At 43.7% G+C, this 27,287-nt stretch overlaps 2 protein-coding genes across 3 annotated transcripts in view; one reads left to right on the top strand and one right to left on the bottom strand.

Annotated features, from left to right (window-relative positions):
• LOC117354200 (GTP-binding protein 10-like) overlaps positions 1-27,287 on the top strand; it is a 366,380-nt gene that overhangs the window by 279,831 nt on the left and 59,262 nt on the right. The window lies entirely within an intron of this gene.
• FAM237A (family with sequence similarity 237 member A) lies at positions 8,593-25,339 on the bottom strand. 2 transcript variants are annotated; one of them, XM_033931253.1, is made up of 3 exons: positions 25,154-25,339; positions 14,616-15,022; positions 8,593-9,827 (listed from the first exon to the last, which is right to left on the bottom strand). In XM_033931253.1, the coding sequence occupies exons 2-3, from the start codon at positions 15,004-15,006 to the stop codon at positions 9,796-9,798; spliced, it is 423 nt and encodes a 140-aa protein (XP_033787144.1). In that variant the 5' UTR covers positions 15,007-15,022; positions 25,154-25,339; the 3' UTR covers positions 8,593-9,795. The 2 variants fall into 2 exon arrangements, with proteins under 2 accessions (XP_033787144.1, XP_033787145.1); XM_033931254.1 differs by having other exon boundaries at positions 8,595-9,824; positions 25,154-25,338.

Below are 27,287 nucleotides of genomic sequence, written 5' to 3'. Positions count from 1 at the left end.
GTTTACCCCTTGGCCCTGGTCGGAGAGTAAAACCATAATGTTCCAGTCATCTTAGAATGCCACCAACTCACAGGGCCAAACTAACCATAAGGCATAATTAAGCTGTTGCCTGGGATGGCAGCTTCTTGTGGGGAGAAGAAGGGGGTGCAGCAAAGAGCAGCGGCAGCCCCCCCCCCAAAAAAAAAGTCCTGATAGTGACACAAACTCAAAGAACCATCAGCATGTACTTTTGTCTGCAAAAATAAAATTTCAGATTTAAAAGTTTGGGGGCTGATAGTAAGTGCTCCTGGCCAGATGTCTGGGTTGGTGGATTAGCCAGTGACAGACTATGATGCAGAACATTGCTGGTCACTGCCAATATTCAGTTGCTCGCCAGCTAAGTTCAGTGGCCAGATAGGCCCACCTAAAAAGCAGGTCTATCTTTGGCTGCTAGGACTTAAGTAGCCAGCCAGCCAGCCAGCAGATGAATATTAGCTTAGCTGGCTATGTCTCGGCTGACTCATATCTAAACTGAAAAATCAGTGCTGGTCACTGGATATGGTACTGGCACTGAATTTCCAGTTTTGCCATGCACTATGGGAGACAGCTGGCTATCTCCCATGGTCCAAATATCAAACAGCTGATGCCCAATTATGCACTTTTATACAGTTGTTCTAAGATGTTTACGATTTGTAGTTTGGTTATCAAAACTTGGAGGAGAAGAGCAGGTTGTAAGGCTGAAGGTTCACTGAGGACAGCCGATAACCTATCACTGGCCCTGCCAATTCTCAGCTTTACGAATGCTTGCACCACTCTAAAGTAATGCGATCCTCACATTTGGTGCTACTAAGGGTGAGATTCTAAACAGCAAGAGCCAACATTTGGCACCAAGAAGATGCATTACCAGAATACTGGCATGTATGCGCATATGTGGGCATGTGCACACATAAATGCCAGTATTCCAGTTACGCCCTTAGGGCCAGATTCTATAAATGACGCCTAAGCGTACCTACCTTGTGGATGCGGCTCTGTGGAGCTATTAACTACTAGGTGCTCATTGTAGAATCGCGCCTAGTGGCACCTAAGTAGACAGGCATTCTAGAGGTAGGCGCCAACGTATTAGGCCAGGTTTTACCTTGTATAATTTACGGGCGCCTAACTTGGACACCTAATGATGCCTAAGTCTGCCAAGCCTGTTCTCCACCCTTAATATAATTAAGACTCAGAGGGTGCCTGGACTTAGGCATTGCTAAGTGCTGCTCTGAGTTCTGTGCAGAACTCTTAATTGTTTAATTTTTTTTTTCATGGTTTTCAATTAACTTCAATGGCATGCTCAATTACCATGCCATTTAAGCTAATTAAAACAATTTGGATTGTGAGCGGAATTTTAGTTAGGCGTCGCAAGACATCCTCAGTGTAGGCTAACGTAAGCACTATTTATAGAATCTGGCCCTTATTCTATAAAATGATACTACAAGCAAAGACACTTACCCCCCCCCCCTGCCTTTTACTAAGCTGCAACAGAGGTTTCCACTGTGGAGCGCTAAATGCTCTGAAGCTGCTCCAACGCCTAAGAGGCACCTTACTTTAGGTGCCCTTTATAGAATCAGCCCCTCACTGAGTGGCAGTGAACAGATCATTTCATTTGAGTATCAGGTCAAAGGTGTTTGTCTTAATCTGTCTTAGTCTGCTTTTCAGAGTCAACACACACCTTCTTTCTTTGTCTCAGATATCTCTCAATCTAGATAGATAGATAGAAGCCATTTTGCATAGGATATCCAAGTAGGTCTAGGTCAAGCTGTTCACAGTTTCCCTGGTATTTTACAAATGGATCTTTTAAGCATGAAGCCTTTTGTAAAATGCAGATGAACTAGCAAATATACATGGATGTGCCAATATATGCAACAGAAACATTAATTTCAAAAACCTACAAAACAGCAGCATGACATGGATTTTTACAGCTTACATAACTCTACATACACAAAAGAAGCCAACGAAGGAGCCATTGAAATGGCTCTTTGTTTCCAATTATAGTGTTTGACAGCACTGAGGTAAGCACAATTGCCCCTCAATCACTGGTAAGGACCCCAAGTCCAAACAAGCAGTCGGCAGACTCTTAGCACTTGCTGTGGATCAGTTGTAAACTACACATATACGTTTTTTTGGACCACTCAGAACATGCTTCCTTTGAATCTGTGCATCCTACAGTAACATGTACGTAGCAATATTCTATGTTAACATTTACATGTGTATGCAATCTTTATAATAATAATTTTATTCTTATATACCGCAAAGCCATAATAGTTCGAGGTGGTTTACAAGAAGAAGTGCTGGACAGTCAGAGAAATAGTACCAATATAAAGTCATTAAATACATGCATACAGAATAGAAGTAAGAACATTAAAGTTCATAGGTTACAAATCGATTAAACAATTTCGTTTTTACTGATTTTCTAAATCTAAAGTAGGATGAGGAATGCATAATAATGTTACCCAGCCAATCGTTCCATTTACCTGCCTGGAAAGTGAGGGTTCTGTCCCAGAATCTTTTATAATGGCAGGTCTTTATTGTTGGATAGGTGAACATATGAATTCTACGTGTGGGCCTAATAGAACAATCCAAATTAAATTGAGAAACCAAGTACATAGAGGCCAAACCAAATATAGATTTAAAACAAAGAATGAAAAATTTGAACAAAACTCTTGCTTCCAGGGGCAGCCAGTGTAATTTTTGATAGTAAAATCAGTCGTACTGCCGAATTTTGAATAACTCGGAGTCTTTGAAGGGTTTTTTTGAAGGTTCCCAAATAAATGATGTTGCAATAATCTAGCATGCTTAAAATGGAAGATTGAACTAATAAACGGAACAATGCTGCATCAAAATATTTTCTGATGGTTCTGAGTTTCCATAATGTCGAGAAGCATTTTCTAACCAATAAATTCGTGTGTACATCTAAATGTTCTATGTCTCGAATACCATGAACCAATTGGAATTCAACAATTTTACTACAATTTTGAAGCAGATAAACATTTTTTAAAACTCCAGTAGAAGTTCTGTCTCAGTGCGATGCTGATAATGACATATAGAACATTTAGGACCCCTGAAGAAGTGTTAATTGAAACACGGACTGAGTCGGGTCCTGATTTCCAACCATTGTGAACCACTTATTGGATTGCAACATTTTGTTGACATTCATAAAGCATCTAAAATAACCTCTAAAATATTCTACCAATATCACACATCACTGACATGCTCTGATTTGAAGAAATTTATGAAGATTTATTTGATATATCACAGACATTCTTTTGCATAGAAAAAATATGTTTTATTGATATATGTATAACAAAGAGTTGGCTGTGATAAAATACAGACTTTAAAAGCTGTACAATACAGTTTATCATGCATAATATACACCTCCTTGGGATGTTATCGATGGGTTTTCTTTGCAAAACACTTAACATAAACTGACAGTTTGCTTTAGAGGTTATTGTACAAAATATATATCTCTTGAGTGTAATTAACTACAATTATTAACTGCCTACCCTTGTAGCTCAAGGCAATGTACAATAAAGCCAAGCAAACTACAGTAGTCAGCTACATTTAAAAATAATTAAATCAAACCAGACAAAAATAAACCTTAACAGCAAATTAAATCAGATTAAATCAGACCTACAGTTATAAAGAAAATCCCTCTATCAGTCCCATCAGCGGGTAAATATCTTGATAGCTTCAAAATTTAGAAAAATGAACACAAAACAGGTGGGCTTTGATCAGGTCTAAAAATCAGAGATAACTCATTTGCAGCCATAGTGGTCAAGGAAGAGAATTTCAAAGAGTTGTGGTGAAACGGAGTGTATAGTTCCCCCATAAGTTGTAATTATAATTATGTACATTGCTTAGAATTTTGATTAAGCGATTTAATCAAATTTTTAATAAACTTGAAACTTGTTCCACCTCAATAGCACTTATGATGGCAGGTGGCACATATATGGCAGTAGTTTCGGTGGGCTCACACATTCTACCATAAATGTAGTGGTTAGAGTGGCTTGGGTCCTCCTCTCTATGGTTCACTATCCCACTCATAAGGCTACTTAAGACACCTGTGTGCAGCTCTACTAGGCTTCTCCATACTAGGTGAAGCTGTTTTAGAAGGGTATTACTACCAGAACTACCAGAACTATCGGTATTACTACCGATACCTGCCATTGTATCGGGCAATGGTGCGTCCGTATTTGGAGTACTGCGTTCAATATTGGTCGCCGTACCTTAAGAAGGATATGGCGTTACTCGAGAGGGTTCAGAGGAGAGCGACACATCTGATAAAAGGGATGGAAAACCTTTCATACGCTGAGAGATTGGAGAAACTGGGTCTCTTTTCCCTGGAGAAGAGGAGACTGAGAGGGGATAAGATAGAGACCTACAAAATCATGAAGGGCATAGAGAGAGTAGAGAGGGACAGATTCTTCAAACTTTCAAAAAATATAAGAACAAGAGGGCATTCGGAAAAGTTGAAAGGGGACAGATTCAAAACAAATGCCAGGAACTTCTTCTTTACCCAACGTGTGGTGGACACCTGGAATGCGCTTCCAGAGGATGTAATAGGGCAGAGTACAGTACTGGGGTTTAAGAAAGGATTGAACAATTTCCTGCTGGAGAAGGGGATAGAAGGGTATAGATAGAGGATTACTGCACAGGTCCTGGACCTGTTGGGCTGCCGCATGAGCGGGCTGCTGGGCGCGATGGACCACAGGTCTGACCCAGCGGAGGCATTGCTTATGTTCTTATGTTCTCATTTTTGTGTGGTGGAAGGGGGTCAGTGAGCACTGAGGGAGTGTGGGGGTGTCCTACCTCAATGCATGCAGTGGTCATCTGGTCTCCTTTGTGGCACTTAGGGCTCCTTTTACTAAGGTGCGCTAGCGTTTTCATCGTGTACCTGGACTTTAGCAAAGCATTCGATAGCGTACCACACCGCAGGTTGCTGGGCAAGATGAGTTCTATAGGATTAGGTGACACATTGACGCAATGGGTTGGGAACTGGCTTGGAGGTAGGCTTCAAAGGGTGGTGGTGAATGGCACCCCCTCCGAAATGACGGAGGTGATCAGTGGAGTGCCACAGGGCTCAGTCTTGGGCCCAATCCTATTCAACATCTTTATAAGGGACTTGGCAGAAGGGCTTCGAGGTAAAATAACATTATTCGCCGATGACGCCAAACTAAGTAATGTAGTGGGCAAATGCACAACAGACAAAGATTCAGTGCCCGACAACATGATGCACGACCTACTCCTGCTGGAGCGCTGGTCTAGGACATGGCAACTCAACTTCAATGCCAAAAAATGCAAAATTATGCACCTGGGCAGCCAAAATCCATGCAAGTCTTATACCCTTAATGGCGAGATCCTAGCAAAAACGGTAGCAGAACGAGACTTGGGGGTGATCGTCAGTGAGGACATGAAGTCTGCCAATCAAGTGGAGCAGGCTTCATCCAAGGCAAGACAAATAATGGGTTGCATACGAAGGGGTTTCGTCAGCCGTAAGAGGGAAGTCATTATGCCATTGTATAGATCCATGGTGAGGCCCCACCTGGAATACTGTGTGCAATTTTGGAGGCCGCATTATCGCAAGGATGTGCTGAGACTGGAGTCGGTGCAGAGAATGGCCACCCGGATGGTCTCGGGACTCAAGGATCTTCCATATGAAGAACGGCTTGACAAATTACAGCTATACTCGCTCGAGGAGCGCAGAGAGAGGGGAGACATGATCGAGACGTTCAAGTATCTTACGGGCCGCATCGAGGCGGAGGAAGATATCTTCTTTTTCAAGGGTCCCACGACAACAAGAGGGCATCCGTTGAAAATCAGGGGCGGGAAACTACGAGGTGACACCAGGAAATTCTTTTTCACTGAAAGAGTGGTTGATCGCTGGAACAGTCTTCCACTACAGGTGATTGAGGCCAGCAGCGTGCCTGATTTTAAGGCCAAATGGGATAGACACGTGGGATCTATTCACAGAGAAAGGTAGGGGAGGGTCATTAGGGTGGGCAGACTAGATGGGCTGTGGCCCTTATCTGCCGTCTATTTCTATGTTTCTATGTTTCTATGAAACGGTCATTTTCAGTAAAAGCATATCATTAGATTTAAATAAAAATGCAGATTTATGTATTTAAAAATTTCTATCCTGCCTAAAACCTAGTCCTACACTTCTGACAGCCTCTTCCAATGAGGGCATTGATAAGAAATCACCACTTGACCTAAGATATTGTCCTGGTATTTAAATGTTTTAATACTTTTTTAAATATTCTGGATTTGACCCAAGTGATGCCTTGAATCAAACTCCACAGGCAGCCAATGAAGATTGTACAATATGGGGTTGATACGAGCCCTGAAATTACAACCAGACACGAACCAAACAGCAGCATTTATAATGATTTGTAAACCTGAAGACCCTTCATAGTAAGCCCTACATAAAGAAAGTTGCCAATGTTGACTTACAACAAAACCAATAACTACAATATTATTTTTAGTTAAGACAGGCAGGTAAAGCTTAAGTAACACATCATACAGAGCTTATACCAGGCATTTGTAATCATAGAGGCAATATAATGTTCCAAATTAAGCAACACATCCAAAACTACACTGAAACTCTAACTGTGAGACACTTGAAGAGAGGGAGGTCCCATCAAACATCATTTGTATGTCTGAAATACTTTCTGAGGCTTTATGAGCACACAGGACTTTTGTCTTTAGTGAATTAAGGGTTAATGTATTAGCCTTCAGTTGGGTTGAAAAGGCTTTTTGACATAAGGAAGATAATTTTAACAGAGTGCCTGGTTTATGAGGGCAAATAGGCACCTACTTATCCAGATCTCGCTCCCCTCCAATCCATACAGAATTCAGCTGCACGACTCATATTCCGGGAGAGCCGTTACCCCTCTCCTAAACTCACTTCATTGGCTTCCCATCCATTTCAGACTACAATTCAAACTCCTCTTAATGACCTACAAATGTACTCACTCAATTGTCCCTCACTATCTCTCTTCACTTATCTCCCCCTGTATCCCCTCCCTCCCCCACCCGTGAGCTCCGCTCAGCTGGTAAGTCCCTCCTATCTGTGCCCTTCTCTTCAACTGCCAACTCCAGACTCCATCCCTTCTGCCTTGCTGCGTCATATGCTTGGAACAAACTGCCCAAATCCCTACAGCGGGCTCCGTCTCTGGCAGTGTTCAAGGCTCAGTTAAAAGCCCACCTCTTTGAGAGGGCTTTCGACTCCTAACTCTCTCACCTTGGGTTCTGCATCCCCAACCCTATATATTGTGTCTATAAATGTCAAAATGTACAGTGCTGCGTACACCTTTTAGCGCTATATGAGTGATAAGTAGTACTAGTAATAGAAACTGTGCCTACCTTGCAGACATGGACATATCAACTGATCTCAAGCAGGCCTTAATGTCTGTGCTTAGATTATTCACATATATGTGTAAATTAATATATTTTGGGGCAATATATAACCGGACACCTAGAAGCAGTGTACTGAGCACTAATACTATAATGGCATCTGGGTGCCAGATTCCATTATAGTACATTAGTATAAATTGGATCTATGCAACTGCATTTAGGCATGCCTACTTATTATGCCAGGTCAACAGCAGGTATAAATGCATGCACTTAAATGCAGCACTTCAGCATGTAACTTATAGTTTTCTATGGGCTAGATTCACTAAGCAAACCAATCATGTAGCAATCGGTTTGCGACCCCTTTGCAACCCGATTGTTCCCCAACCTGACTCACTAACCTTCCTCCCGATCCGATCAGCACATGCAAATTAGGGCAATGGCATGCAAATTTTGGAAGGCAGCGATTCACTAAACAATTTCTACAAAACCGATTGGGCTTGCCGATCAGAAAAGAAGCAACTGCTGAAGACCAATCGCTTCTATCCTGGCCGACTCTCCTGCCCTGTAAAACCACGGGCTCGCAATGCTTTTAGCAGAATATATAAAAAATGAATTTTCCCTTTTTTATATATTCTGCAAAACGCATTGCAAGCCCGTGGTTTTAACCCGACAGTGCCCCCCCTCCCCAACCCCCCCCAAAAAAAAACTGCCCCCGTACTGAATTGAACCCCCCCACACTGCTGCCTGCTGCCGCCACTGCCCACCACCCCCTCCCCATGCATGAAGGAATATGACAGGAGGGATGCCAACTCCCTCTTGCCATCGCAAACTCAGCTGGGCCCACCCCCTCCCCATACCTTTACAAATGTTGGGAGCAGGAGGGGTGCCCAGTCCCTCCTGCTCTTTAGGCCTCCAGTGATCTTCGGGAGCAGGAGGAAGTGCAAGTCCTCTGGTCTGCCGGCTGTGATGCAATCAGGGACTTCCTTAGACTCCTCCCCGGCATATCACATGATGCACCAGGAAGTGGCCTAAGGCTGGTATTATGTTGCATTCAGCAGAGCAGCAGGATCAGGAGGACCTTGCGCTTCCTCCTTGTTCCGAAGATCACTGGAGGTCAAGCAGGAGGGACTGGGCACCCCTCCTGCTCCCAATGTTTTTAAAGTTACGGGGAGGGGGGTGGGTCCAGCCGGGAACCGGGAAGGTGCCCGATTAAAAATTTTTTTAAAAAGACGGCAGAAACCCTGACAGCAGTGACAGGAGGCTGTTTCTCCTGTCACTACTGTCAGGGCTCTAGCAATCTGTGCAGACGGTTGGGGGCGTGCCTCCCATCACCCCCATTTGCATGAAGATGGTTGGTGGATCGGTCGGCCTGCCTCCAATCACCCATGGATCAGAAGGCTAGTGAATCTAACCCTATAAGTCTATAATGTTGGTCATGCCCAGACCAGAGACAAGCTCTTTGTGCTGCCTATTGAGGGACAGACCAGTGCAAACTATGGCCGTGCAGGAGCAGAGCGCAGGAGAGAACTTTTTGAGTACAAGGACTGATTTTTGTTTTATTTTCTTCTCCCTTGTGAAAGGAAAAGGTCATACATTTTCCTGCACATAAAAAAATTGGTTTTGCCTCAAATTGGCTGTGTTTATTAAGGCTCCACCCTTGCTCATGCTGCTACATCTTCCAATAGACAACTCTGAAGATAATCCTCATAGTAATGGAACTCAGACCCAAAGAATCTGACAGCATCCAAAAGTGGATGCGAAAAGACATTAAACGGCACTAGCTCCTGCAGATATCTCTTATACCCATGGATCCACTGCATCACCCTGCTTCTGCCACCAGTGCTTTTCAATTTGGACAATTAGATCTCGTGATTAATGTCAAAGCAGCCATTAAAACCCGTAAAATCTGTAGTGAAAATCTTCTCCAATCAATCATCAAGAAGGGTGAGCAGTGTGTCTTTCATGAAGAAGCCAGACCAAAAAACAGACTGGAAATGTTCCAAGCACTCACTTGACTTTTATTTCATTCATTTAAAAAAAAAAAAAAAAATACCATTTGGGTTCGGTGATTTTTTTTTTTTTTTAATTAAACACAAAGCTGCTCACAAAATACATCAATCTTGATTTCAGCCTAATAGACTGGTATACCTGAGAGAACCAAGATGTTGACCCAGTACAGAGTAATGTGGTTTGACTCACACTTGTGGCTTTGAAAAGGCAACTATGGTGGATGTCTGAAGAAAGGTAAATAGGAGAAGTTTATCACAATTCTATGATGTGCTTTACAAAATACACTGGAAAGGTTGTAGAAACAGCTTGTTAAGATTTATCTGTCCCAAGACGAGAGTGCTCTTAAGGCAGGCAGTCTCCCTTCAGCAAGATGCAGTCTTCCGGAACTCTCTTAATCCCCTTCTACTTACAAACTCAGAATGGATGTTTTGTAAAGTCAAATCCTGCTGAATAAGAAAGAAATACATCATTAAGAAATAGGCTTTCTATTTAAGCATGAAAGTTGTGATTGTTTTCATATCTATTGTGAAATTTGCAGCTCAGGCAATAAAATTAAAAAAAAAAATAAATAAATTGGCTCTGATACTGAGTCAGCTTGTGTAACGCATAAAGCTCAGTGCCTAAAAAGTTGCATACAAATTTTGAAACATAGAAACATGATGGCAGATAAAGGCCAAATGGCCCATCTAATCTGTCCTTCCGCAGTAACCATTATATCTTCCTCTCTCTAAGAGATCCCACGCCTTCTGGTCCCCCGTTGGCACACATTGAGGCCCTGATTCTATAAAAGATGCCTAGATCGGCGCCTAACTTCATTAAGGCTTTTTAAATAATTAACGCCATTAGTTGAAAATTATGTTAGGTTAATCAGGTTTTCTATTTCACCTTTACCTATTCAGTTCAAGGTTGGATTGCATTACAAGAGGTTGGGTCAGTTACCCAGGAAGTTACAGGGCTAAAAATCAGAGATAACCCATTTACAATCATAGTACTACTACCACTATTAATTATTTCTGTAGCGCTACACAAAGAAGACAAAGAAGTGGTCAGGGAAGAGAATTCCAAAGGGCTGTGGTGAAACAGGCATTTTCAGTAAAGGAATATCATCAGATTTAAATAAATATGCAGATTTATTTAAAAATTTCTATCCTGCCTAGAACCTAGTCCTACACTGCTGACAGTCTCTTCCTATGAGGACATTGATCACTTGACCTAAGATGTTGTCCTGGTACTTAAATATCTATATCTTTACTGTAACCCACTTGTATCCCATGTACTGACAAAATGAATCTTTAATGTAAACCACTTGCATCCCATGTACCGACTAAACGTATCTTTATTGTAAACCGTTTCTATCCCATGTACTGTCAAATGTATCTTTATTGTAAACCGCTTCGAACTTCACGGTATAGCGGTATATAAGAAATAAATTATTATTATTAAATGTTTTAATACTTTTTTTAAATATTCTGGATTTGACCCTAGTGATGCCAATAAATGCTTGCCTAGGGTCTTGGCTCTTCATCTTCTAGTACAAAACATAAGAATACTCATACTGGGTCAGACGAATGGTCCGTGTATCTCAGAATCCCAACAATGGCCAATCCAGGCCAAGAACCCGGCAGAAACCCAAACAGTAGCATTCCAAGAAAAGCAGAGGCTTCGCTAATGTCTCTTTCAAGAGAATCCCTGCTGCATTTATTCACTTGCACTTACACCAGTTCACTGGCTGACAAAAGTGCAGAAACATACATGTTGGCTGAACCAATAGCAAGTTCTGCTTACATTCTACAATATAATTTCAACACCTAGGTTTCATTATAGAATAGACTTCTATTGTGTGGCCTTGGGCTTGCATAAATGGAGGTGCTCAGTTATAGAATAACTGACTTAGACATCTGATGTTGGAGGAGCATGTTCGTGTCTCAGTGATGAGCAAGGAAGGGTTTTTGTGCCATCAAATCACCAGCAAAGTCAGCTGCAGTCATAGCGCGGTACTAAAGATTGCACAAAAGAAGGAAGCGATGGGTTTGGTAGTAGACAAGCCTCGATCTGGTTGTGCACAAGCACAAACAGCACATCAAGACCGTGCACTTTGATGCATTTCATTGACTAATCACAAGTTGTCCTCACCTCAGCTACTCTGTGAGTGGTCAGATGAGTGTCATATCAATGTCAGCTCATCAACAGTTCATCACTGGTGCCTGCAATTTGGCCTGTGGGGCTGCAAAGCAGGCAACAAGCCCAAAGGCGCAACCTGATCAAGTAGGCACTGAAGCATTCAAGCTGAACATATGAGATGTGGGAAAAGGTGCTTTTCAGTGATGAAAGCACCTGCTTATTTGGTAGCTAGGCCCATACCTATGTGAGGAGGTTTCCTGGAGAGGATTTCAAGCCTGAGTGCCTCAACCTCACTGTGAAGCATCCTTTGAAGGTTATGGTCTGGGGCAGTATGGCTGCCTGTGATGTTGGATGTCTGTATATCATCAATAGAATGGTCAATGGGACAAAGTACATCACAATACTGCAAAAGTGCACAGCGATATCAGCTCAGCAACTGTTTCCAGTTCAGTTCCTGTTCCAAGATGACAACGCACCTTGCCATCGCTCCAAAAATGCGATCAGCTGGAAGCATCAAAACAACATCAAATCAATTGACTGGCCTGCCTAATCTCCTGAATCCAATTGAGAACTTGTGGCACAAGATGGCCTGGGAGATATCCAAGAGACACCCAACATCAAAATATGAGTTGATTGAGTGACTATTGCAGCCTGGAACTACGTTGTCACCCAAGATCCACATCAGACTGGTTTACTCAATGCCAACACAGTGCAGACAGGTGATCAAGAACAGAGGGTGGCCCATCAAATACTGAGCCATCACTGTCACACAAAATGGCCTTTTTCAAGGCCACATACATGAATATGAAGGATAGATGACACTTGTATGTACTTTTTTGACCAGCAAAGTACATTATCAATTTACGCAGAAAAATGATTAATATGGCAACTTTAACAAACAAATTCAGAAATTTAAGGCCAAGCTAGAATAAAAAGTTGATTCTAATAGCCAAATGTATTCCTTCTAATGTGGTACACAGACAAATCTATTGGGTCAACAAAAAAATTAAATAAACGATCAGAAAGTTGAAAGAATGCAAAATTCATAAGTAGTACCAGACTTTTGCACACCACTGTAAGCCAAATTGACAAATTAAAGAGTGATAAATCACCTGGACTGGATGGTATATATCCCAGGGAACTGGAAGAACTCAAACATGAACTTGATGATCTGCTGTTAGTAATCTGTAATCTGTTGCTAAAATCGTCTGTATTACCTGAAGATTGTAGGGTGGCCAAAGTTATACCGATTTTTAAAAAGGGTTCCAGGGGAGATCTGGGAAATTACAGATCAATAATAATAACAGTTTATATACCGCAGGACCGTGAAGTTCTATGCGATTTACAATGAATTAGAAAGATTCTACAAATTGAATGGGACATTCATAGTTAGAGATTAGTGGATAACAGTTTACGGGATCAGATTTGGGGGGTGAGATTGTGATGGGGTCGATTGTACAGATTCGTTACCTAGGTACTTCAAGAACAGGTATGTTTTTAGATGTTTCCTAAATCCACCATAGTTATTTGCGTGTATAATTAGTTTTTCCAGGTCTTTGCCCCATAAGGCTGCTGTCTGACTTCAGTGCTGGGCAAAATAGTGGAAACAATGATAAAAAAATAAAATTATGGAATACATAGACAAACATGTTTTAATGGAACAGCTTAAACTGTATGGTGAGCCTCCAAAATCCACCCAAAACTTACTGTACCCACCTGTATACCATAACAATAGCCCTGATGCCTGCAGGTGTCATCTTTATGTAGGTACAGTAGGTTTTGGGTGGGTTTTGTAGGGCTCACCATACAATATAAGCAGGTTATAGTGACATGTGTACCTGGGACTTTTTATGTGACGTTCACTTTAGTACTCCTTAAGAGTGACCCTCTGCTCCTCTGTGCTCATCCGAAGCTGTAATACAGGCTAGAATGTACTGTTTCTTCACAAGGATTGGTGACCACTGGGGGTGTAAGGGAGGGTCATGTCTCCTTCAGCGGTCATCTGGTCAGTTTGAGCACCTTTTTGATCCTTATTTGTTTTTAAAACAGGTCTAATCTGAAATGTCTAAATGGTGCCCTAGACATTTTGTTAAAAGTTTGATTATCTCTGCAGAACGTCCAGGTCCTAAGCCTGCCCAAAACACGCCCCCTTGATTTAGATGCACTGGAGACAAAACAATCAGAAAGACATCTAGAAAGTAGGTTTCAAAATTGGCCACTTGGACGTTTTGACTAATATGACGTCCAAATGACAGTTTATGCTGTCTTTTGGACGTCTATCTTTTTTGAAAGTGAGCCCCATTGGGTTCAACAACCAGGTCAATGAATGGAAATATCTCATACATATTCATCAGAGAGTTTGAGAATGAGCGCAGCTAAATGGAGTTCTTGAGGGCTAATTTCAAAGACTTTGCCCTAAGCCAGGGATAGACAATTCCGGTCCTCGAGAGCCAGAGCCAGGTCAGGTTTTCAGGATATCCACAATGAATATGTATGAGATGGATTTGCATGCACTGCCTCCTTGAGATGCAAATCTATCTCATGCATATTTATTGTAGATATCCTGACAACTTGACCTGGCTCCGGCTCTCGAGGACCGGAATTGCCTACCCCTGCCCTAAGCTATCCTAAAGCCTTGTTAACTAAGCAGCTTTGCTAAACACCAGGCTTCCCAAACCTGTCCTGATGACCCCCAGCTAAGCAAAATAAATATGCATGATGTAAATTTACATATACTGGGTGTCCAATGTATGCAAACTAATCTCATAATCATTATAGGCAGCCTGAAAACCTGACTAGTGGTAACCCTACATTCAAAGATAATCATAAAATTATACCCATTTAAATAGAATCATAGAAAAAAAAAAGATTGTTTAATGTGGTCTCATCTCTACTTCCCTGTCCTATTGATTGATTATGGTTCCTCTTTCCTATTTTTTTTTCTCTTTTCTTCCTTCTCCTCTACTTCCACCCTTCTCTCTATTTACTTTTGATTTTGAATTGTAAACCGCATTGATGTTCTTCAAAGTGCAGTATACCAAGCCTTAATAAAAACTTGAAACTTGCATTGTTTTAGCATAATTTAAAAAAACTCAGTTATTATTTACATGTACCTTCTGCTTTTGCTGAGTAGGCAAAAACATACTCAGGAGGCATTAAATGCCTTCTGCCTAATCCGTGTGACCTTGAGAGTACACAGTCCACGTAGATATTCCAGAAGTTCTGGGCTAGATCATCAAAGAGGGCATTGTGTTTAGGGTTCTGCGACTCTTTCAGGTAGATCATGAAGTCCCAGAGACCTATAACAGTATCTGCCACTCTGAGCTTCTTCATTTCCATCAGCTTCCGAGAAGAGGTCTCCCAGCACTCGTGATCAATCTCACCCAGGCTCCCAGTGTGTGGATTCCTCAGAGTTTCCTTAGAGTACTCTGAGCGGGCACCAATGAAATTCACCATCAACACACAGACCAAATGCAGGCACCACCACCTGCCCACAGCTTCCATGATGTACTCAAGACACCTGCAAGTGAGGACAGAAGGCAAAAGATAAAGCACTAACAATCTCTGTTCTTAGCTGACTGACTTGATTTGCAGAAAGAGAGGAAAAATAAAAAGCCCCCTTAAGCCCTCATACATCTGTGGAAACGTAGTGTTGTGATGGGGCTGTATAAACAAGATTCCAACACAGCTGAGAAAAGCTGGAATGGAGAATTAGATTTATGCAAACAGAAAACTGTAAAATCTTGCACTGTACTATGGCAAATCCAACTTGTAAACTGTCTGTGTGTGTCAACTAGGATAAACTTGCACTGTAAGGATAACTAAAAGAAATTGTAACCGGTAAAATGTATATTATGTATATTAGTATTAGTACCCTAATATGTGTCAAGTTAGGATAATAACTTGTAACGTAAATTTGAACTGAAGTTATAGCAAATCCAGTGCAAATGATAACCTGTTAACTGAATACTTTGTATGTCTAACCAGGAACCCATTCTGAGCTCTTTAGGGACAACGGGATAGAAAATGAATTAAATAAATAAATAAAGATAACTTCTTAAGGCATCATTTGTGGCATCAAGAACCTTAAAATGTGAATTGCCATTTTGTATAGGAACTCAGCACAGGAAAATGATGCATCCTGGTCAAGACAGTCATATTTCCTCAGTATTTTACAAAAGGCTCTCCTGAACGCAAGAAATGATTTAGCAAAATTCTATGGAGAAAACAAGAACAGCGACATTCAGCCGCTTTCCCCCATAAATGCTGGCACTAGTAAGTGTGGTTGCCCAGTTTCAAAAAGCCATATATGTAAGTGGCAGGTTCTGGAACCTGCGGTTGTCATTGGGTGTGTGTGTGCGGTGGCTCATCACAGAGGGGGGTGGGGGTGCGGTGGCTTGTCATGGGGGAGGGCAGCTCAGCTCACAGGTGTTTTTTTAATGGGGCAGATATTTTGCATGTGTAACACATGCACAGCATCTGTGCCCATTAAAAAAAAGGTTTGATGTGTTATAAATGTATTAATTTCAGCGCTGAGCTATCGAAGATAAGCGACTGGCTTGACCGGTTGCTTTTTTCGGATCTCTAAAAGCGATCACTTTTTTTTCGTGCATCGCAAAGCCATGTTAGAGCATCAATTGCTCTGCTAGTTTATATGGCATTTCAATATTAATGACCTTATTTGCATGGCTGAATCGGAGAATGAGCAATAGTGCAGAAAACCATCCGGAGAGCCGTTTTGTGCATTGGGTTGGCAAATCTGATCGTCGCTAAACCAGTCAAAACCAGTTTAGTGACGATCGTTAGATGATTGCTGACTTTAGTGCATCTGGACCTTAATCCTCCATTGCTCCAAGTACAAAATAAGTACCTGTATACAGTATATGTAAACCAATTTGAATATGTAACCACAAATAGGTGGAATACAAGTCCTACCACCTTTCCTCCTATTATGGGAAAGATTAAAACAGGGGTTTTGCAAAAATGAATAATTGGATAAATAGTTAAGAGTTAAATGCTGTCTCAGAAAGGTGGGCTTTTAACCCTCCCCCCCCCCCCCCACACACACACATACTGTTTTACCTGTAGAAGTGACTTTGAAACATGACCTCTTTAAGAAGCTAATCTCATAACTAGGGCTTTACCAAATATTCATATTCGATTAGATTTGGCCCCAATTACATTATTCATATTCAGCCGAATAGTGATTTCAAATATGAAAAATGTGCTAAATCCTGCTAAAATAAAAAACTGAGACAGGTCTAGATTTTTAAAAACTACTCTTTTCTTTAGACATGGACGTTTCTTTCCATTTGAAATTTGCTGTTGGACATCATACTTTTGGGCCCTCCCTAATCCCACCAAAAATATATCCCCTTGCTATTTGGACAAACTGCTGTGTGAACATCTAAATTCTGGCTTTTCAAAATCTGGATTTGGATGATTTTAGCAGATGGACTTTTTGGATGATTTTAGCAGATGGACTTTTTTTTTAGGCATTTTGAGGTGTCTATATATATATATATATATATATACCGTATTTTCACGCATATAACGCGCGCGTTATACGCGTTTTTACCTACCGCGCATACCCCTCGCGCGTTATATGCGTGAGCGCGGTATACAAAAGTTTTAAAACATAGTTCCCACCCCGCCCGACGCCCGATTCACCCCCCCAGCAGGACCGCTCGCACCCCCACCCCGAACGACCGCTCGCACGCGCTCCCACCCGCACCCGCATCCACGATCGGAGCAAGAGGGAGCCCAAGCCCTCTTGCCCGGCCGACTCCCCGACGTCCGATACATCCCCCCCCCCCCGGCAGGACCACTCACACCCCCACCCCGAAGGACCGCCGACTTCCCGACAATATCGGGCCAGAAGGGAGCCCAAACCCTCCTGGCCACGGCGACCCCCTAACCCCACCCCGCACTACATTACGGGCAGGAGGTATCCCAGGCCCTCCTGCCCTCGACGCAAACCCCCCTCCCCCCCAACGACCGCCCCCCCCAAGAACCTCCGACCGCCCCCCCAGCTGACCCGCGATCCCCCTGGCGACCCCCACGACCCCCCCACCCCCCTTCCCCGTACCTTTGGTAGTTGGCCGGACAGACAGGAGCCAAACCCGCCTGTCCGGCAGGCAGCCAACGAAGGAATGAGGCAGGATTGGTCCATCCATCCTAAAGTTCCGCCTACTGGTGGGGCCTAAGGCGCGTGGGCCAATCAGAATAGGCCCTGGAGCCTTAGGTCCCACCTGGGGGCGCGGCCTGAGGCACATGGGCCCAACCCGACCATGTGCCTCAGGCCGCGCCCCCAGGTGGGACCTAAGGCTCCAGGGCCTATTCTGATTGGCCCACGCGCCTTAGGCCCCACCAGTAGGCAGAGCTTTAGGATGGATGGGCCAATCCGGCCTCATTCCTTCGTTGGCTGCCTGCCGGACAGGCGGGTTTGGCTCCCGTCTGTCCGGCCAACTACCAAAGGTACGGGGAAGGGGGTGGGGGGGTCGTGGGGGTCGCCAGGGGGGTCGCGGGTCGGCTGGGGGGGCGATCGGAGGTTCTTGGGGGGGCGGTCGTTGGGGGGGAGGGGGGTTTGCGTCGAGGGCAGGAGGGCCTGGGATCCCTCCTGCCCGTAATGTAGTGCGGGGTGGGGTTAGGGGGTCGCCGTGGCCAGGAGGATTTGGGCTCCCTCCTGGCCCGATATTGTTGGGGAGTCGGCGGTCCTTCGGGGGGAGGGATGTATCGGACGTCGGGGGGGGCATCAGGCTTTCAGGATGGGGACAGACCTTCAAGGGGGGACAGTGCATGGAAGTCAGGGGGGGTGAACGGAGAGTCGGGACAGCGCACGGAAAGTCAAGGCGGGCGAGAGGAGCGTCGGGCAGCATGCGCGGTATACCCGTGAGCGCGGTATACCAAAGTTTTTGTACATATCATCGTGATTTCTGCGCGCTATACCCGTGTGCGCGTTTTATACGGGTGCGCGTTATTTGCGTGAAAATACGGTATATATTTTTTTTAAAATGAACACTGCAGACACTTATCTGATTTTTTGAAACAACATCACAAAAGCTGCAGAAATACAGGTGAAATGCATCTGCGTGAAAGCAGGTGTACAATGGATGTGTTAGCCGTATATGCATAGAGTGCATATTTTAGAACCTACAACATGTAATTCATGACGCGAGCTGCATTCCACCCAAAGTACATCTCCAAACATGCCTACATATGTCACATAAAACAGGTGTCTTCTTGTCATCATGCCTGCTTTATGCACATTACCCATGGCTTAGTTTTATAAAACAGGATTTACATGTAAAAAATCCTTTATAACATGACCTCCCCAAACCCAAAAAAAAAAGGTAAAGTCAGTTTGGGCCCTCCTATGCCTACAGCTAATGGTTAAGAACATATGAATAGCCTTACTGGGTCAGACCAATAATCCATTCAGCCCAGTAGCCCGTTCTCATGGTGGCCAATCCAGGTCACTAGTACCTGGCCAAAACCCAAGAAGTAGCAATATTCCATGCTACCGATCCAGGGCAAGACTATGGACTTTTCCTCCAGTAAATTATCCAAACCCTTCTTAAAACCAAGCTACACTATCCACTTACCACAATCTCTGGCAATGCGTTTCAGAGCTTAACTTCTGAGTGGAAAAAAAAAATTATCCTATTGGTTTTAAAAGTATTTCCTTGCAGTTTCATTGAGTGTCCCCTAGTCTTTGTAATTTTTGACAGAGTAAAAAAATCGATCCACTTGTACCCATTCTACTCCACTCAGGATGCCTTCCTGCCTGGCGAGCGGGGGGAAGGGCTTTGGGCGGAGCTGAGGCATAACAGGGCAGGGATGGGTGGAATTGGGTGAGTCTAGCGGTCCGGATTTTACTGAAGTAAAATCTGGTAACCTTAATAAGGGGCCAGATTCAGTATATGGCACTCAAAATTAGGCATTGAGCACCCTATATACTGTAAAAAAAAAAAAAAAAAGCTTAGTGCAGATTCTCATGCCCAGTTTTGGATGTAAGGATTTATGCCTGCTGAAACCTGGTATAAATCCTGGCTCACAAGTTGGGTGCAAAATCCCAGTATTCTGTAACACTGCGCTGAAATTTTTGCAAAATCCCTGACCCATCCATGCCTCTCCCATGGCCCCGTTCCCTTTTGGGCAGCGTGCAAGACATTTTGGGCACGCAGCACTACAGAACATAAAATAGCATCAGTAACTGATTGTTAGCAACTCGTTAGCTAAATAATTTGTGCACGGCTCTCAGATGTATACCCAAATATGGACATCATATATCGAATCAAGGTGAAAATATTTATAAGCCTAGTAACATAGTAAATGATGGCAGATAAATTGTCCATCCAGTCTGCCCTGTAATCACAATTTTAAATTAAAATGTCTTTTTTTCATTGTTATTTCTGGGCCATAGTCCTTAGAAGTCTACCCAGTATTGACCTTAGGGCTAGATTCACCAATCATGTCCCGACTGCTTAGTGACCCCTTTGCAACCCCGACTCGATTCACTAACATTCCTCCCGATTCCGATCTGTGCATGCAAATGAGGGGAAGGGCATCCAAAAGTAGGAAGGCAGCAATTCACACACACAAAAAAAAAAAAAGAAACACTAACTGGGCTGGCCGATCACAAAAGAAGTGACTGCCGAGGGCCAATCGCTCACGTCATTGCTAACTGTCTTCGCCCTGAAATCCCAGCCCTGCAGCCCATCAAACATCAATAAGCCCCCTGCTCTCTGCTGCTCTGCTCAAAAAGGTGGCGAACAGGGATACGTCGCCGCACTTCCAGTCCTTCAAGAGCCCTGCTCTTGCTGCCCCGACTCTCCTGCCCTCTGCCGCCCTTCCCCGCAGTGCGAGCCTGTGGTTTTAAGCTCAGGTTTAAAGCGGGGCTGCACTGTGGGGAAGGCCGGCAGAGGGCAGGAAAGTCGGGGCGGCACGAGCTTGATTTCGGTCTTCTAAAAGCCTGACACCATGCTGGGCACAAGCCGCGAACTTCTCCTCCGCAGCCCCCCTCAGTTCTCCTCCATCCCCTGGAACAAGTCAGCAGCACCCGCACACCGGCGGGACGGAGGAGACCTGCTGCCCATTGCTTGCTATGGAGCCAAAATGTTTAAAAAAAGTTCCAGCAGAGAGCATGTGCAGACCATTTACAGGCAAAGAAGATGGTCTGCGCATGCTTCAGGATTGCTCACTAGCGATCTGGGTGGTTGGTGGGGGGCGTTCCTCCGATCGCCCCCATTTGCATATTGACTCGTTGTGGATCAGTCGGCCTGCCGCAGATCGGGCAGGTTAGTGAATCTAGCTCTTAATTTCCAACCACTGGAGTTGCCGTTGAAGCTCACTCCAGCCTATCCAAACCATCTAATTTGCGGGATTCAGACCGTGAAAGTTTGCCCATCCGTATTCTAATTAGTGATCCTCTGTGTTCATCCCATGCTTTTTTTGAATTCCATCACCATTTTCTCTCCACCAGCTCCCTTGGGAGGGCATTCCAGGCATCTACCACCCTCTCCATGAAAAAGAATTTCTTAACATTACTCGAGTTACTTTTTGGCCTTTTCTTTTCTTGTAATTATTGTGTTGTAATTGCCACAAAGGATCTCTTTCTTTTTACTTCCTTTCTAGAGGGCTTTCGATAACTCACTGTGGATATTCTGAAAACCTGTCTGGCTGGGTGTGTCCCGAGGACTGGTTTGAGAACCCCTGTCATAAAGGACCATCGGCAACCAAGTTGCCTTCATAAAAGAGGTGCATTTCTGGTCATTTTTATAAGTGCCCTGTTATAAGGGCAAATTGAGCCTAGCATTTGAATACTGCCATTTTAGAGCACAGAATGGCCTTCGAGTTATTTTATGCTGTTTATTTATCAGCCACCTTATTTTCTACCGAATCCCAGAGATACACCTCCTCCAACTGACCACCAGACTTCACATATTATCAGTTCTGCAATTGTAAGAAATAATAATAATAAGTAAATATATTTTGTGGTCAGGAAAGTCAGACTGAGACAAATATACTGAGGGCAAAATACTGAACAGTGCGTAATTGCAATACTGTTTACTTCTTTAGAATTTGTTAGGCATAGTGAGGTTTTGCAAAATCATGTTTCTGAAGCTATTTTCACACAGTGTTACTATGTGCTCATAGTTCACGAGCTGCTTAGCATAATTTTGCATTGCAGTGATTCATCAACTATGCATTTAAATAAAACTGAGCACGTGGAAAACTGAAAAATAGCTACTTGCAAAGTAAATAATTACATTTTGTGAACTATGAAGGTAATTTTATATTTCCCACATGCATACAGAAAACAGCTATATAAAATTGAGCAGGTGGATGTGTGTGTGCAAGTGTGCATGCTGAATAGATCACACTGAGGCAACCCCAGGAATGTAGTATAGGCAGAATTATGGACAAAGGGGGCAGTTGTCCCGAGTCATGCCTAGCAGAGGTCGTATACTAGAAAAACAGGCCCAAAGTACAACCTTATGCAGCCAACATGAACTTTCTCCCTCTGTCTTCCATCCTGTTCCTGAATTACGGAGTTGGGTTGTTCGTTTATAGCGGTACGTGCTGTTTGGGGGTCGTATGTTTGCAATGCAGGTTCCGAGTCTTTTTTTGCAGGGTTTTGTATAATTCACAATATGCATGGTTGGAAGCAAAGAGAATTTCTATTGCTGTTACTGAGGTGACAACAGACCTTGATTTTTCTGTTTGCTTAGTGAATGATATGGGGAAGTGTCCTAATTCTGCTCTGTGCCCAATAGTCAGCGGCTCACTGGCTAAGGCATGTAGCCAGATAGACCTGCCTATAACGCAGGTCTGTCTTTGGCCGCTGGGCCTTAGCTGGCCAGCTGCTGAATATTAGCTTGGCTGGTTATGTCAGTGGTGGCAAATTTTACCCCGGAATTTCAATGCCAGTGGCCAGATACGGCCTGGGCATTGAATATTTGGGATCACTGCTGACTGTGAGAGGTAGCCGGGCTGCTTCCCACAGTCTGAATATTGGGGCCAGAGAATCCAAGAGGAAAAAGAAAGAGATTAATTATTTTGGATTTATTAATTGCCTTTTCATGAAGAGGTTCAACCAAAGCAGATTACAACACATTGAATAGTAATCAGGTACTTTTGAGTATTTTTCCTATCTGTCCTGGAAGACTGACAATCTGGCTGTAGTGCCTGGGGCAATGGAGGGATTAATCAAATTGCCCAGCGTCATATGGCTGGGATTGAACTCATAACCTCACGGCCCCGAGGCAGCAGCTCTAACCATTAGGCCACACCTCCCTACAAGCACTAAATCCTTTGACTAGTGTTATCCCATTCCTCCAGTCAAATCACTAGGTTTTTCCTTTAGACAAGGCAGATCCCTTACAGAGAACAGTTTCTTCTTATTTTCAAGAAATTAGGAAAATTGCAATGATTAAAAAAACAAAACCCCAGCATATTTTGGGGATTGATAGACAGCAATATACTTACAAGGAAATTAGACCATAGGTTTAGCCTCCTGGGCTGCACAAGATTTTAGGAAACATCTTAAGGCACTACTTCCCAAGCCCAATATTCATGAGAGAGATCTTCTTGCACTGCCTTAGCATACAAATTTATCTCATGAATATTCATTGTGGATATCCTGACACCTGACTGGCTGAGGAGCCCCCAGGATGGTCCGATTTCCTTATAAGTGTATTGCTATTTATCAGACCCCAAAATATGTTTGTTTGTTTGTACCATTGCAATTTTTCTCATTTCTGACCGGCAGGGGAGCCCCCCTCCCCCCCAGAGAGGCTTGAGAACTGTTTTCTTAAAGCATTCTTGTTTTAGGAAGCTTTGGATGACATGTCTTGCTTTTAGTTTTTTTAAATTATATGTGTGTGGGGGTATGTGTGCATTAAAAAAATATATTTTTTAAATCTATTTAATGTAATGGTTGTATGTTGTTTATGATATGTATTTATCTGACTGTGGTTTTATGTTTATTGCGCGTGTTGCTTGTAACCTACTGAGTACATGGGATTAGCGAGCTATAAATATTAAAAAATATATACATACACAGTGAAAAAGGCCCTTAATTAGGATCTTGTTGAGCATTTTTAAGATGTTTTCTTTGTTTTAAACTTTTTTTTTTTAAAGTCCAGTAAAGCCACACTAGCAGCTGCCGCGCGGCAACAGCCCTGAAGCCCTTTAAATCTCTATGGACTTCGGGGTTGTTGCCGCACGGCTATGTAAAAGAGGGGGTAAGCCCTCAGTAGAGGTATCTACTGCAGCCCAGAGCGCTAAATGCCCCATCGCTGCTCTGACACTCATAGAATTTGTGAGCATCGGAGCAGCGCTGGTGCATTTAGCGCTCTTGGCCACAGTAGAAACCTCTACCATGGCTTAGTAAAAAAGGGCCTTAAAAACAAATACACAAGGACCCAAACAACATCATATAAAATGAAGAGACATATCAGTGGCCGCATAATTCCTCACCAATATTCCACAACAAAAAGGCCCCATTTTTAAATTGTCTTTGTGACTATTGTCAAATTCCCATTAAATTAATATTTCTTTGAACCACTGATTTCTTTTCTTTCTATAGAATCATTAGAATTCCTTTTTAAAGTTCTCATCATCCCTGAGGAAGTATTAGTGCTTTAAGCTTCTGAAGAACTATTCCCATTTAGCACTGCCCACTACTCTGTCTATGTAAATTAGGTCATTATTTGCACATCATTACCACAGAGCTTCTCTCCCCCACCCCCTTGATCCCAATGCTAGTCAGTCAAAACTCTTATAATGTGTATACTTGACATATATTTGCATATCCCAGGTCTTCAATATATGCAAATCAGATTTTGCATTGTCATAAAAATTCTCTTGGAAATCAGGCTGTGGAGTCACCAGGACAGGTTCTGCCACCTTCCCAGTCAGATATTATACTGATGAATGCAAATTATGAGCTGTGGAAGGGAAAGATTATGAGCCTAATACCTATACTACCTACTACTACCATATATACTGCTTTTATATTACTTTTCATCTAAATTCTTAAAACAAACTGTAAGATGTCCGAGACAAGATTAGAATAAAAGGCTAGTGTTGTTTTAAGCCTATAAATGCATATTCTGTTCTTTATAACTGAACAAGAAGCCAAATATAGGTAGCTAGAACAAAGCCAACCTTCCAGATATACTTTTGTGTTCTGAAAGGCAGTTGTTTAAGCTATCTGAAACTAGGGAGGATGGGTGTTAGCCTCCCTCTCCTGCTTCAGTACTGCAGATAGGCAGTACTTCTACGGCATCAGCCACGCACCAAAAAAGGTCAACCTACTGTACTTCTTAAATCAGGGTGCCTAGTCTCGTTTGAATCAGTTTTATCCAGACCACCTTGGTAAGATTTCCCTCAGAGATTTCTGTATGGGCATCTATCCAAATTGAATGAATATCTGTGAGATTTAATAATATAAAAGACCTCTACCTGCATCTTAACAACACTTGAGAGCTATTGTACTGAGAGACGTGATCCCTCAAGCCAATAACTCTGCAACTTGCTCTACACGTGTAAATTGTTTATAAAATACATATAATCTTTCCTCCCTCGCATATTCTGACCACTTCGTAAGTCATTTTAATTCTGTAAAGGTAAAAACTTTACTTACTGGAGAAGTCTTATGCAGCGTCACCTGTAAACAGAAAATATTTTGCAATATTAATTTGAAAAATAATAATAAAGAAAGATCGATTAGATGTAAAAAAAAATAAACAAAAAAAAAAAAACCCACCCCCCAAAAAAACAAAGCCCAAGTTAGCTCAGTTTGCAGGCGAAAGATCGGCTACTATAGGCGCACGCCTGCATGAGAAACACAGAGGCAGAAAAGGAGCCCGGGCATTATTTATACCACAGCTCCGCCCACAGTCCTGCGTCACCGGCAGCGAGCGCTGGACAGTGAATCAGTGCGACGCTGGAGGACAGGCGCTCAACTCGAGGACCTGCGCTGCGTTTTGCCTAGATGGGGCTGAGAAAGTCAAGTTACTTACCCTATAACAGGATAAATCTTGCGGATTATATCCTGCTGGTCCAGGGAGGAATCCCGTGACCGGGTAAAACAAAAAAACCAACAACCGCACCAAGGAAATCGGAGCGACAGCAAAGCGCAAAAAAGGCATGCATAAAAAACTGTAGGACTGTCAGCTTCATAACACAAGCAACTATTATGCTGATTTGCCTAATTGTGCACGATTGAGGATTTAACCATATGTTGTGTGCAAGCAGGTGAAGCGGAGGAGAGTACTAACTGGGCGGTAAACGCGGATCTGCGCTTTTCATTCTTGTTTCCTGACGCTTGGAGCCTTAATTTACAAAGACATTACAGTTATAGCTTGTAAACTGATTGGAGAAACAGAAGTGCAATTTTAGCCAGCATATTGATGAGAAAATGTTTAGTTCATGTAATCCAGACTACTAAATAGGGGAAAGGTGGGTAGCCAGACCAGTGGCATAGTAAGGGGTAGGGGCAGACCGCCACAGGTGCCATCTTTGAGGGAGATGCCAGCACTTCACCTCTTCCCTGCCTCCCCTCCCCCTGCGTACTTTTTAAAATGTTTGCCAGCATGGGCAGCATCTTCCACTTGTTGCTCTTGCCAGCCTTGGCTCCCTTCTGACATCACTTCCTTGTGTCAGGACCAGTAAGTGATATCATATGGGAGCCGATGCTGGCACCAGCAGCAAGTGGAAGATGCTGTTTGTGCTGGCAAACATTTCAAGAGATATGTGGGGAGCACCTAAGTGGCGGGGAAAAGTGTGGGGGAGGGGGCGGGAAATGTCCAAGCAGTGGGGAAGAGTGGGGGTGGGGGATGCACATAGCATGGCGATGTCGGACGCCAAAGCCCCAGGCATCAACCTCACTTGCTACGCCACTGAGTCAGACACCCAGTTTTGAGTGGGCCTGAGCCCAACATGGATAGGCACAATGACCCCATGTAGCATCTCTCATTACCCCCTCAGGTGATAAAGTGGGGTCAGTTAACTCCACTCCCCTGATCCCCTGTACCATTAAATCCTTTAAGTCTTCACCAGCAGCAAACAGCTAATTCCCCTTGTTTGCGCTAGCTCCAAGCCTTCCCTCTGATGCAACTTCCAGGAATCTCTTTTAAAGGGAAAGTTCCCTGGGCCTGAGTAGAGAGTTGCATGGGAATGGGGACGACGGGAATCCCGCGGGGATCCCGTGGGTTCCCCCTTCGGGTCACGGGGATCCCGTGGGGACGCCTCCTAGGGTGGCGGAAATCCCATGGGGACGCCCCCTAGGGTCACAGGGTTCCTGCGGGGCTGGATGTACTCAGCTGCGAGACTTGTCTTCTCCCTACCTGCCCTGCTGCAGCACACAGCCTAACGGAAGTCTTCCTGATTTCAGTGCTGACATCGGAGGGAGGACTTAAGCAAAGCCCTCCCTCCCTCCGACGTCAGCACTGATATCGAGAAGACTTCCAGTTGGCTGTGTGCTGCAGCAGGGCAGGTAGGGAAAAGGCAGTGGCGTACCAAGGGGCGGGCGGGGAGGGCGGTCCACCCTGGGTGCAGCACAGCCGGCCAGGTCCCCCGACGCTTCCCCCGATCGACCAACCGACAACAGGCCCGGTCCGACAAACCTCCCTGCCCTGTAGCCGCGAATCTAAATTACCTTCTTACAGCAGCTGTAAGAAGGTAATTTAGATTCGCGGCTACAGGGCAGGGAGATTTGTCGGACCGGACCTGTTCTGTTGTTGGTCGGGCGGGGAAGCGCCACGAAGGTAAGGAGG

Source organism: Geotrypetes seraphini, chromosome 2, assembly GCF_902459505.1.
Source record: "Geotrypetes seraphini chromosome 2, aGeoSer1.1, whole genome shotgun sequence".
NCBI lineage: Eukaryota > Metazoa > Chordata > Amphibia > Gymnophiona > Dermophiidae > Geotrypetes > Geotrypetes seraphini.
Note: the sequence above shows the minus strand (reverse complement) of the source record. Positions and strands in the feature narration are given on the sequence as shown.

What these genes read in the sequence shown, in the direction of transcription:
- FAM237A (XM_033931253.1), bottom strand. Translation starts at nt 15,006, where the DNA reads ATGGAAGCTGTGGGCAGGTGGTGGTGCCTGCATTTGGTCTGTGTGTTG. An exon ending in CTACTCAGCAAAAGCAGAAG is followed by an intron (nt 9,828 to 14,615) that starts GTACATGTAAAT and finishes TTTCTTATTCAG; the next exon opens with CAGGATTTGACTTTACAAAA.